Consider the following 12,173-nt stretch of genomic DNA (forward strand, 5'->3'; position numbering starts at 1 on the left):
GGGGCCGCTGGACGAGCCCTGGCGGGGGTCTCCTGGGCACTGAGAGGCCACGGGGCCGCTGCCAGGTTGGGCGCCCGAAAGCAAGGCGAGGGGCTGTCGGCGGGCGCTGACTAAGTCCCGGTAGGGCACCCCCTGGGCAGCGATGCCAGGCTTGGGCAGGGCGAGGAGCCCCGCGAGGGTCGCTGATGAAGCGCGGCCGGGGGTCCTTCTGGGCAGCGATGCCAGGCAGGGGCACCTGGCAGGAGGGAAGGCAGGGCGAGGGGCTGTCGGGGGGCAGAAGGGGGCACTGACTAAGCACGGCTAGGGCTCCTTCCGGGCAGCGATGCCAAGCTCGGGCACTCAGGCAAGAGGGAAGCCAGGGCGAGGGGCTTCTGGGCGGCATCGGGGGGCCACTGGACGAGCCCTGGCGTGGGTCCTTCTGGACAGTGCCGCTGGGCACTGGGAGGCCACGGGGAGCGCTGCCAGGCTTAGGCCCCCGAAGGCAAGGCGAGGGGCTGTCGGGGGCATTGACTAAGCCCTGGTAGGGCTCCCCTTGGGCAGCGATGCCAGGCTTTGACACCCGGCAGGAGGAAGGGCAGGGGGTCGTTGATGAAGCCCGGTCGGGGTCTTCTGGGCAGCCCCGCTGGAAACTGGCAAGCCACGGGAGCTCTGCCAGGCTCGGGTGCCCCAGCCGGAGGGCGGGAAGGGGGGGGGTCAGAGGGAGACCCCCGGGGTGGATTGCGCCCCACTCCTCCCTGCAATAGCTCCAGGCGGAGACCCCCTCGGGCTACCCCCAAGGGCTTCCCCTGCAGCTGTGGGCACCGCTCCCAGCTTGGCCTTCCTCCGTGCCCGGCGGGGGCGGGGTGGGCAGGAGGGCGGCGGGCGGGGGGGAGGCGGCTCCGGGGCGGGGGGAGCGGAAGCAGCAGCCCCGGGCAGGGTCGGGAGGAAGCCGCAGCAGCAGCCGCAGCAGCCGCGGGCGAGGCCAGGCGAGGTAATGCCCTCCGCAGCAGCCGAGCAGGCGGCTTCTCTGCTCCTCGGCCAGCGGTGGGGGTGGGAAGGGAGGCCAGGGGCGGTGGGCGCGTGCCAGGCTGGGTGGGGACGATCAGACACCGACTTTGCAAGACACACACCCCTCCGGAATTTATGGGGGGTATCCCCCCCCGCTGCCCCCATCGGTGGTTGGATGGCTGCTTCCAGCCATGCCATGTTCTGGACAAGCTGGCATGGAGCTGCCAGTTCTGGGATCTCACCATAGCCTCCTTCCGTGCAAGTCACTTATCCCCCAGCACGAAGGGGGCTCCCGCCAGGATCTCTAAAATTCCCTATCCACATGGGACCCCATCCTAATTCTAACCCCAAGCATAATCTATAGGATGCGGGGGGGGGGGGGAATAGGACATATCATAGCTCCCCCCCTTGTCGGTTTACTTTCCCCCCCCCCCAGCACTAAGAGGCTCCTGCAGGGTCTCTAAAATTCCCTATCTACATGGGACCCCATCCTAACCCTATATCTAATCCATGGGATTGGGGACATATCATAGCCCCCCTTGTCAGTTTCCTGCCCCCCAGCACCAAGGGGGCTTCCTAGGATCTCTACAATTCCCTATCCACATGGGACCCCATCCTAATCCTAACCCTACGCATAACCTATGGCATTGGGGGTGGCATATGGCATATAATACCCGCCTGTCTGTTTCCTGCCCCCCCAGCCCTAAGTGGCTCCTGTGGGGGTCTCTAAAATTCCCTATCCACATGAGACCCTAGCCTAACCCTATATCTAATCCATGGGATGGGGGACATATCATAGCCCCCCTTGTCCGTTTCTTGCCCCCTGCCCCCAGCGCTAAGGGGCTCCTGCAGGATCTCTAAGATTCTCCACCCAGGTGTTCCAAGAGATCTCCCCTTTCCATTTGGGGCATCAAACCTGAGCATGAAAAGTCCCCCCCCCCTCTTTTCTGGACTACAGGTACTAGTTCACTTAACGTCCATAATTGGGGCCCGAATTGACTCCGTAGTTAAGCGAGTTGCGCCCGATTTCACAACCTTTATTGCCAAGGTTGTTAAGCAAGTCGCTGCTGTTGTTGAGCGAATTGCGCAGTCATGAAGTGAATCTGGGTACCCCCATTGACTTTGCTGGGGATCATGTGACTTTGGGACATTGCATCCGTCACAAATACCGTCCTCGATTCCCAAGTGCCCAAATTCTCATCGTGTGACTATGCGGATGTTGGCACAATCATAAGTGCATGATTTGGTCATAAGTCACTATTTTCAGTGCCACTGTAACTTCAAACAGCCACTAAACAAATGGTTGTAAGTTGAGGGTTACCCATATTAATTAAAATGCAATTTAAACATAGAAAATCTATGCTGTGTTTGGTGGGATAATTTAGCCCCCAAGCAAGGCCCTATTAAAAGGATACACAAACAGACCAGTTTATGACTTCGTTTGTGCTTATAGTTTAATGCATGTTGATTTGGTGAACTCTCATTAAACTATTAAACTGTAACAAAGCATTGAACTGTAACTCAACAAAGCCATAAGTCAGTATCATCATTAATTCCATCATTAGTTTAATTGTTCTCATTGTTAGGAAATTTCTCCTAGAACTAAGGAGAAATTTCCTAACCGGAGGAACAATTAACCAGTGGAACAGCTTGCCACCAGAAGTTGTGGGTGCTCCATCACTCGAGGCTTTTAAGAAGAGATTGGACAGCCATTTGTCCTGAATGGTGTCGGGTCTCCTGCTTGGGCGGGGGGGTTGGACTAGAAGACCTCCGAGGTCCCTTCCAACACATTCTATGTTCATGTCCTTGAGGCCTGTGTTTCCACAAGGCTACCAACCTAAGCTAAGCCATTTTCTGGGGTTGGTTGCAAGCTTTCAAGAAGAGTCTGGACTGCCATATGTCAGAAATGGTATAGGGTCTCCTGCTTGGGTGGGGGGGTTGGACTAGATGACCTACAAGGTCCCTTCCAACTCTTTTAATATGTTAAATCTATGGGACTCTCAACAAACCCAGTGGGCTGCATTCAGACAACCAGAGTGAATAGAGTAGAGTAGAGCGAGAGTAGAGTAGAGTAGAACAGAACAAAACAGAATAGAAGTTCTTTATTGGCCAAGTGTGATTGGACACACAAGGAATTTGTCTTTGGTGCCTATGCTCTCACTGTACATAAAAATACAAGATACATTCCCCAAGAATCATAAGGTGCAACACTTAACGATAGTCATAGGGTACAAATAAACAATCAGGAAACAATATCAATATAAATCGTAAGGATACAAGCGACAAAGTTACAGTCCTGCAGTCTTAAGTAGGAGGAGATGGGTGATAGGAACGATGAGAAGACTAATAGTAATAGTAATGCAGCCTTAGTGAATGGTTTGACGGTGTTGAGGATATTATTTGTTTAGCAGAGTGATGGGAAAAAAGTATTCTTGTGCCTAGTAGTTGTCTTGGTGTGCAGTGCTCTATAGCATCGTTTTGAGGGTAGGAATTGAAACAATTTATGTCCAGGACGTGAGGGGGTCTGTAAATATTTTCACAGTCCTCTTTTTGACTTGTGCAATGTCCAGCTCCACAATGGAAGGCAGATTGGTAGCCATTGTTTTTTCTGCAGTTCTGATTATCCTCTGACGTCTGTGTCTGTCTTGTTGGGTTGCAGAACCAAACCAGACAGTTATGGAGGTGCAGATGACAGACTCCATAATTCCTCTGTAGAACAGAATCAGCAGCTCCTTGGGCAGTTTGAGCTTTCTGAGTTGGCACAAAAAGAACATTCTTTGTTGTGCTTTTTTGATGACATTTTTGGTGTTAGATGTCCATTCTAGCCCTTGAGATATGGTAGAACCTAGAAATTTGAAGAAATTGTGACATATCAAGTGAACACCAGCAGAGCATTGTTTAAAAAGTCACTTCTCCAGTTGGTTGGTTGTATTATGCCAATCCAGAAATAGTAGACAAAATTGGGCAACTCCTAAACTTAAAATAAGATGGCGGTGCAAAGGATATCAATTATTAGACCTTTTGGGGAGCATCTTCCAAACGACTTTTCATTTTAAACAAAACAATATTGGATAATTTTCATTGCTTTCTCTCTTTTTACACCTTTTAAAAACATTTAACTGTTTAAATTCTCCGTGATTTATTTTCTACCACAATCCTTACTAACTCTGGAGATAAAATATATAGCACAACAACTAAATCCAGTAACACACTAAAACATGTAGGATCCAAGAAAAAACAAAGGGCCAAAATCATGGAATGGATGTTTTTTGACTTTTGATGTCTTGTAATCTGTCCCAAGACTTTCGCGTAGGCAGCATACCAATAGGTTTGCCATAAATATATAAATATTTATAAATTATAAATTTGTTTGTATCCTGTGACTATCATTAAGTGTTGTACCTTATGATTCTAGATGAATGTATCTTGCCTTTTTATGTGCACTGAGAGCATAAGCACCAAAGACAAATTCCTTGTGTGTCCAATCACACTTGGTCAATAAAGAATTCTATCCTATCCTATCCTATCCTATCCCTTATTCTATTCTATTCTATTCCATCCCATCCTATCCCTTATTCTATACTATTCTATTCTATTCCATTCCATTCCATTCTACTCTTCTTTATTCTATTCTATTCTATTCTACTCTTCTTTATTCTATTCTATTCTATTCTAAATAGGCATAAATAGCAATTTGTTTGTTTGTCCTTCAGCCAGGCCTGTAGCAAGGGAAAACGAGACCCTCAATTCATCACACTAGCTAATTGTAATTTATTCAATGGGTGTGTCAGCTACCCAGAAGTGATCAGAACAGTGACATACAGGAATAATAATAATCATAACAACAACAACAACAACAACAACATTTTTAAATGTTCAGTTGATTGAGTTTCATATTTAATGAACAAAAGAGATGATGATGATGATGTTGTTGATGATGATACAGATAGTCCTCAACTTACAGCAGTTCATTTAGTGACCGTTCACAGTTACAATGGCACTGAAAAAAAGTAACTTATGGCCTTTTTCACAGTTACGACCTTTGAAGCACCCCCATGATCCAAATGAAGACACTTGGCAACTGGTTCATATTTATGACGGTTGCAGTGTTCTTGAGTTCATGTGATCTCCTTTTGCGACCTCCTGACAAGCAAAGTCAATGGTGGAAGCCGGATTCACTTAACAACTGTGTTATTAGCTTGTCAGCTGCAATGATTCACTTTGCAACCATGGCAAAATGGGACAAAACTTTACTAGCAAATGTCTCACTTAAGGTGATGACCCAGGGCAGGGCACAGAGATGACGCAAACGGCTGGCAGTTCAAACCGGCCCTTTTAGTGCTCCAAATCTCCCCCAAACAAACCTCAAACAGCCTCTGCTCACAATTAGTCCAGGCCAGCCCTGTCTGCACCAAGGCTGTACGGCAATAAATCCCAACTTTATTTAGCAAAACAAGAACAAAGCAAGGAGTTCTGGGAGCAAACGATCCAGATCATCAGTCCAGAATGCCACACAGGAATGCAAGGAGTCTTGGCAAGTTCAACGTCAACACACAACACTCCAGGAACTCAGAGTTTGTTCCCGACAAATGCCCCTCCCCACAGCGTCCCTTTAAGTCTCATTCCCCAGGTGTGCCTGGTGAAGCTGGGCAGGGCGCTCTCCTCCCGAGTGGCCTGCTCAGTCTGCACTGATCACGCCTTCTCTGCACTCTCCTTGCCCTTGGATCAGGAGTGGGTGGTTCTTGCTCCTCGTCTGAGCTCTGTCTCTCCTCCCTGCCTGCAGGCCTTGCTAATTCTGAACAGCCTTGCTTGGACTGACTCTGCCCTACCCCAGTTTCCTCCAAGGCCAACGGAGCTGCCCTATTACTCGCTGTCAGTTGTTCCAGCTCATCTTCCGCCACAGAGTCAGAATCCGACAGGGGCATGACACTTAACAATGGAAATTTTGGGCTCAATTTTGGTTGTAAGTTGAGCACTACCGGTAATAGTAGTAATGATAGGTGGATAAAAATGCTAAATCCAGACTAAGCATCTGGCTGACTGTGTGACAAAGCATAATAACCAGCAGCTAAAGAATTGGTAGCTGTGATTTACATTGTTGTGAACAGATAATAATGTGATAATACTGTTAATGTTATTAAAAAACATCTGCCTATCCCAGGTCCTTGGGAAGGACTCGATAGGTGGACAAAAATACCAAATCCAGTCTAACATCTGGCGGATTCTGACCAACCCTAGTAATAAAACAAAGTGAGTGCTGCAGTGGCCTAGAGGTGGAGCTCTCACCTCACAATCAGGAGGCTGTGAGTTCTATCCTAGGTAGAGGCAGATATATTTCTCTCTCTCTGGGCACGATGAGATTATATCTGCTGAATAAAACTCCACATTGGCAACAGGAAGGGCATCCGGCCAGTAAGCACTCAGCTAGCTCCATTCAGTTGCCCAGACTCCACTCCACAAGGGATTATGGGGTCATTAAAAGGAGGCAATAATAATACAAAGTGGACTTAATACCCCAGAGGGTTAGCCTGGAGCAGGAGCACAATTCAGAAATGAGAGAAAGAGTATTCAGTGGTTGTCAGAGTTCCCAGAAAATCCCTTGTCCACCACTGTACATCCTTTCTTGAACATCCCAAAGGAACCTACGATGCAGGTAGGCCTGTAGCTCACCTGCCATAAAACAGCTTTCCAGTCATCTGAAGATGTTCCCCATCTTTTTGAGCGATGCTCCAGGTTTCCTCAACCTGAGTCGGAATGGAAGGAGGCGGTGGAAAGTTCCTGAAGGGAAACACAGGGTCGAGTAGGTAGTTTAGTAGAGGAGGGGTTTGATGAACTTCTTTTCCAGAGTCCAAGATGTGTGATGGCATCAGCCATGAAGACTGAGAAGCCCACCCTGGAAATCTTTGAGGCGGCCGAGTGCAAGGAGAATGTGGCGGATGGCGAGGAGACGGCCAAGCCGGAGCCATATTACGTGGAGAGACATTCATGGAGTCACCTGAAGAAGCTCCTGGCAGATACCAGGAAATATCACAGCTGCCTGATGGCCAAAGTGCCCCACGACTTCACGTTTGTGAAAAGGAATGACCCAGAATGTCCTTATTCAGACCGGGTGTACTACCTGGGTGAGTTGACTCTCTCCAAAGGGGCAGTATCAGGTGTGAGATTCAGCTGGTTCAGACTGGTTCAGGCTAACCGGGTGCTAATTTTGTATCGCTGAACCAGTAGTTGGAAGGACTGACTGGCCCCGCCCACCCCTCCCCTCCCAGGAGTCTCCACGCGTCCAGGTGGAGTGCAGGGCCCACACGGAGGCTCTGGGAGGGCGAAAAACAGGCCTCCTAGAAGTTACAGAAGTCTGGAAACGGCCCTACTTCCAGTCTCCGGAGGGCCTCCAGAGCCTGAGGGAGGCAGTTGTTGCCTCCCGGAGGCTCACAAAAAGCCTCCAGAGCCTGGGAAGGGCAAAAACACACCCCACCCACCCCGCCATGGTGCAGGAGGCCGAGTAGGCCACGCCCTCCATGGCCACGCACACCCAGCAACCACGCAGAGGACTGGTTGCTAAAATGTTTCAATCTCACCCCTGGGCAGGATATTAGGCACTGACCTCTTTCAAGGCCATGTTGACTTGGCATAGTGTCTTCTCTAACAAAGAGAAGGACTAGAGTCTTCCACTACTTGAGGGGCTGCCAGAGAGAAGAGGGCCTCAGCCTCTTCTCCAAAGCACCTGAGGGCAGGACAAGAAATAACAAATGGAAACTTACCAAAGAGAGACGCAACTTATAAAGAAGGAGAAATTTCCTGACAATTAAGCTTCCAGAAGTTGTGGATGTTCCATCACTGGAGATTTTCAAGAAAATGTTGTCTGGAGTGGTATAAGTTCTCCTGCTGCAGCAGGGGGCTGGACTAGAAGACCTCCAGGGTCCCTTCCAACCCTACTGTGTGAGCTACAAGCCGAATGGTGATAAATAGGACCTAAAGTAAAGAAAGAACATTTGTTAAAACATTATTTATGTTTTAACAATAAACATATTAACAATAAACATACATTAACAATAAACATATTGTTATTATTTATATGTAGAGTAAAGGCCTAATGATTGCCTCCTATTATTTATTTATGCACTCATTTGCCGTGGAATGGATAAGCCAGCCTATTCTGCTGTAGCACAAGAATAAACAGGGCCTACAGAAGGCAACAGTAAGCAAGATGAAAACAAAAACAATGACACGGTAGGCCAGAACATCTGAAAAGAAAGACAATAACATCCATTTGAAAAAGTGATCATTGCTCAGCCACAGAACATGCAATAACAAAAGGGACCTTGGAGGTCTTCTAGTCCAACGCCTGTTCAAGCAGGAAACCCTATACCCGTGATGGCGAACCTATGGCATGCAGAGCCATTTGTTAGAGCACGTGAGACGTTGCCCTGTCAGCTCCAGTGCGCATGTGCACGCTGGCCAGCTGACTTCAGCCTTCTTTTGAGGCCGTTTTTCACCCTCCGGAGCCTTCAGGGAAGCCTCCTGAAGACTCCAGGAGGGCAAAAAATGGACCTATGGCCAAACCGGAAATCACCATTCCCAAACTTCCAGTTTGGTCGTAGGGCTGTGTTTTGCCCTCCCGAGGCTTCAGGGAAGCTCAGGGAGAGGGGGAGGCTGTTTTTGCCCCCCCCCCCAAGCTCCTATAAAGACTCTGGAGCCTGGGGAGGGCGAAAAAAGCACACCAAAAGCGGGGGAGGGGAGTGCTGGTCTTGCGCGCATGCGCACTTGGGTCGCACATGCTTGCGCGCTGGGGTTGTATGCATAGCATGGGTGTGGCATGCCTGTTCACGACCCCCCTGCGCTCCCCCTGCTTTTGGCACGCGATCCAAAAATGGTTAGCCATCGCTGCACTATACCATTCTGGACAAATGTCTCTTCAGTTATCATTCTTTTGAAATAGTCACCATTCTGGCTTGGGGGAAAGAGCCAGATGTTGTGGGTTTGGTTTAAAAGAGCCACATAAATCAGTGTTCCATTGGACTGGCGCTGTGAGAAAGAAGATCCTGGATCCCACCAGGAAACCTGGTTTAATTAAAGGGAAGCAGAGTGGAGCAGGTTCCTAGCTAATCTCGTAATGATGGTTTTAAGAATTATTTTGTTGCTTTGTATCATCCACAGTTGATTTGTTTTTAGAGATCATAAATTTAAATAATAATTGCCAAGAAAGTCAGAACAGAATTTAGAGCGATGTATGAAGGCTCTAGAAACAGCCCTGCCCATTTTGTGAAATTGGGTGTCCCCACCACAAATTTATTTAGTTAGTTATCAAACTCGTATGCTGCCCAGTCCACCCAAGGCATCACTAGGCAGTTTCAAAGGCAGCTCTCCATATCCTCCTTTTGCTGGGTCTTTCCAAAGATGCTTGGAAATTTAGATCCACCCTGCTGAGGGGCATCTGGTTTGGTTCCTCTTTTTTTTATCTTAAGAGTTGTTCTTGTTTCTCTTATGATGACTCTTGTGATATGAGGAATTTGCATTTGGCTGTTCTGAATAGGTCTCTGGGTCTGCATGGAATCATGGAACCATTAGCAAATAAATGCATTTATAAATCAACTGGTTAAGGCACTTGCTGGATTTTAAGTCTGCATGACAGTTTCTGGTTAGGACTCTGCTAGTAAAAAGAAAAAATCAGTAGTTTTTTCTTTTCTTTCTTTCTTTCTTTCTTTCTTTCTTTCTTTCTTTCTTTCTTTCTTTCTTTCTTTCTTTTTCTCATTAGCCATGTCCGGTGAAAACAGAGAAAACACCCTTTTTTATTCCGAAATCCCCAAAACGGTAAACAAGGCTGCCATTCTTATGCTGTCTTGGAAGCCTCTTATAGACCTCTTTCAGGTATGTTGTTTGGTTATTTCTTCCCTCTTTCAACCCTCATCTTTTCCCTATCCTGAAGGTGAGCTAGAGTTCCTATCTGAATCCCTGGTAGAGAGATGAGGGGTCAAAAAAGTCAAGATGGAGCCCAGGGCACTCACAATCTTGACTTTTTCAAGACCTCTTCTCATCTCAATGCCTCTGAAGCTGCACCAATCAGTTGAAACATTTGTCTAAAACGTTTGCTAGATATCTTGGGGATTGGGACAACTCACCATGGCCAACTCGTCACGGCCAACTCACCAAGACCAACTCACCAGGGCCAACTCACCAGGGCCAACTCACCAGGGCCAACTCACCAGGGCCAACTCACCAGGGCTAACTCACCATAGCCAACTCACCATGGCTAACTCACCATAGCCAACTCACCACGGCTAACTCACCATGGCTAACTCACCATGGCTAACTCACCATGGCCAACTCACCATAGCCAACTCACCATGGCTAACTCACCATGGCCAACTCACCATGGCTAACTCACCATGGCTAACTCACCACGGCTAACTCACCATGGCCAACTCACCATGGCTAACTCACCATGGCTAACTCACCATAGCCAACTCACCATGGCTAACTCACCATGGCTAACTCACCACGGCTAACTCACCATGGCCAACTCACCATGGCTAACTCACCATAGCCAACTCACCATGGCTAACTCACCATGGCTAACTCACCATGGCCAACTCACCATGGCTAACTCACCATAGCCAACTCACCATGGCTAACTCACCATGGCTAACTCACCATGGCTAACTCACCATGGCCAACTCACCATAGCCAACTCACCATGGCTAACTCACCATAGCCAACTCACCATGGCTAACTCACCATGGCTAACTCACCACGGCTAACTCACCATGGCCAACTCACCATGGCTAACTCACCATGGCTAACTCACCATAGCCAACTCACCATGGCTAACTCACCATGGCCAACTCACCACGGCTAACTCACCATGGCTAACTCACCATGGCCAACTCACCGTGGCCAACTCACCAAGACCAACTCATCAAGGCCAACTCACCACGGCCAACTCATCACAAACAACTCATGGCCAACTCGCTGCGGGACAATGTAACAATTCTATTTAATTATTTAAAATAAAATAAAAATATTTTAATTTTTGACATTTACATTTTACTCTATTCCTCCTTTTGCATCCTTTCTTTAATGATTCTATTCCACCCTTTCTTTGATATTAGTGTAGTAACTCTTGTCCCCCAGCCAGTTGCCCTCTGGTGAAATAGCCATGGTGAGCTGTTCTGCAGCAAGTTGGCTGTGGCAAGTTGATCATGGTGAGTTGGCCATGGCGAATTCTCATATGGACCCATTGTCAAGGTTTCAAGTATTACATCCCATTCAATAAGAACTCAGAGGCAGCCATATTCCCCAAAGAACATTTTATTTGGCACAGACTTGGTAGGAAACCGGCTCTAAGTTTCTGCCAATTTTACACCCAATTAAAAGTAAAACTTTGTCACTTTCACAGAGTTCCCAGTTACAGGGTCCAATCAGCTACAATCCATCTGCCAGAGGACCTCAGTCTCCGACTTTCTAACACCTGCACCAATGTCCTTGATTCCCAGGGGAAAGAATTCTATTTACGCTACAACACCCCAGCTATCCCTACACCACCACTCCCTGGCCCCTTCGCTCCAGGCTGTGTCAGCCCTGAAGCAGTGAGGAGAGAAATCTCCCTGGAGAAAACTATAAAAAGAAAATGGCCACAGTTCAGCCAGCTTCAGGGTTACAGCCATATCTTGATAGTGCTAACAGTTCTTCTTGCTTTCTACTTTTTTCACTTATTAAACATGCAAAGTACTTTTTCCTAGGTATTTAATTTTAATCAATAGCTTTTTGACTGAGTCGTTTGAAAGGTTTACTTTGGATCACCAGCTTTGATATCAGGGAGAAGCTTAACAGAATAACTGAATTGGAAGGGACCTTGGAGGTCTTCTAGTCCAGCCTCTTAATTATGAATTGCAAGGTTATTGTTGTTTTGAAGTAATTCAAATGAAGTTACGTACAGGAAGTCCTTAACCTATTTATCACATTTGAGCCAAAAATGTATGTTGTTAAGTGAGACATTTGTTAAGTGGGTTTTGCCACATTTTTCAACCTTTCTTGCCACGGTTGGTAAGTGAATGACAGCAGTTGTTAAGTTAGTAACACAGTTGTTAAGTGAATCTGGCTTCCCCGTTGACTTCTCTTGTCAGAAGGCTATAAAAGGGGATTGCGTGACCCCGGGACACTGCAACCGTCATAAATACAAGTCAGTCGCA

General features: G+C 47.6%; 1 protein-coding gene across 2 annotated transcripts in view; it reads left to right on the top strand.

Moving 5' to 3' along the window:
- DPP8 (dipeptidyl peptidase 8) overlaps positions 1-12,173 on the top strand; it is a 43,890-nt gene that overhangs the window by 390 nt on the left and 31,327 nt on the right. Inside the window, exons 1-3 of one of the 2 annotated variants that reach the window (XM_081965215.1) lie at positions 952-970; positions 6,833-7,109; positions 9,740-9,852. In XM_081965215.1, coding sequence (XP_081821341.1) covers positions 6,848-7,109; positions 9,740-9,852 — 375 coding nt within the window. In that variant the 5' untranslated portion in view covers positions 952-970; positions 6,833-6,847. Of the gene's footprint in view, positions 1-951; positions 971-6,832; positions 7,110-9,739; positions 9,853-12,173 lie in introns of those variants that run through there. The other variant, XM_081965214.1, reaches the window with a different exon arrangement.

The sequence above is a fragment of the Natrix helvetica genome (genome assembly GCF_964273705.1).
Source record: "Natrix helvetica genome assembly, chromosome: 12".
Classification (NCBI taxonomy): domain Eukaryota; kingdom Metazoa; phylum Chordata; class Lepidosauria; order Squamata; family Natricidae; genus Natrix; species Natrix helvetica.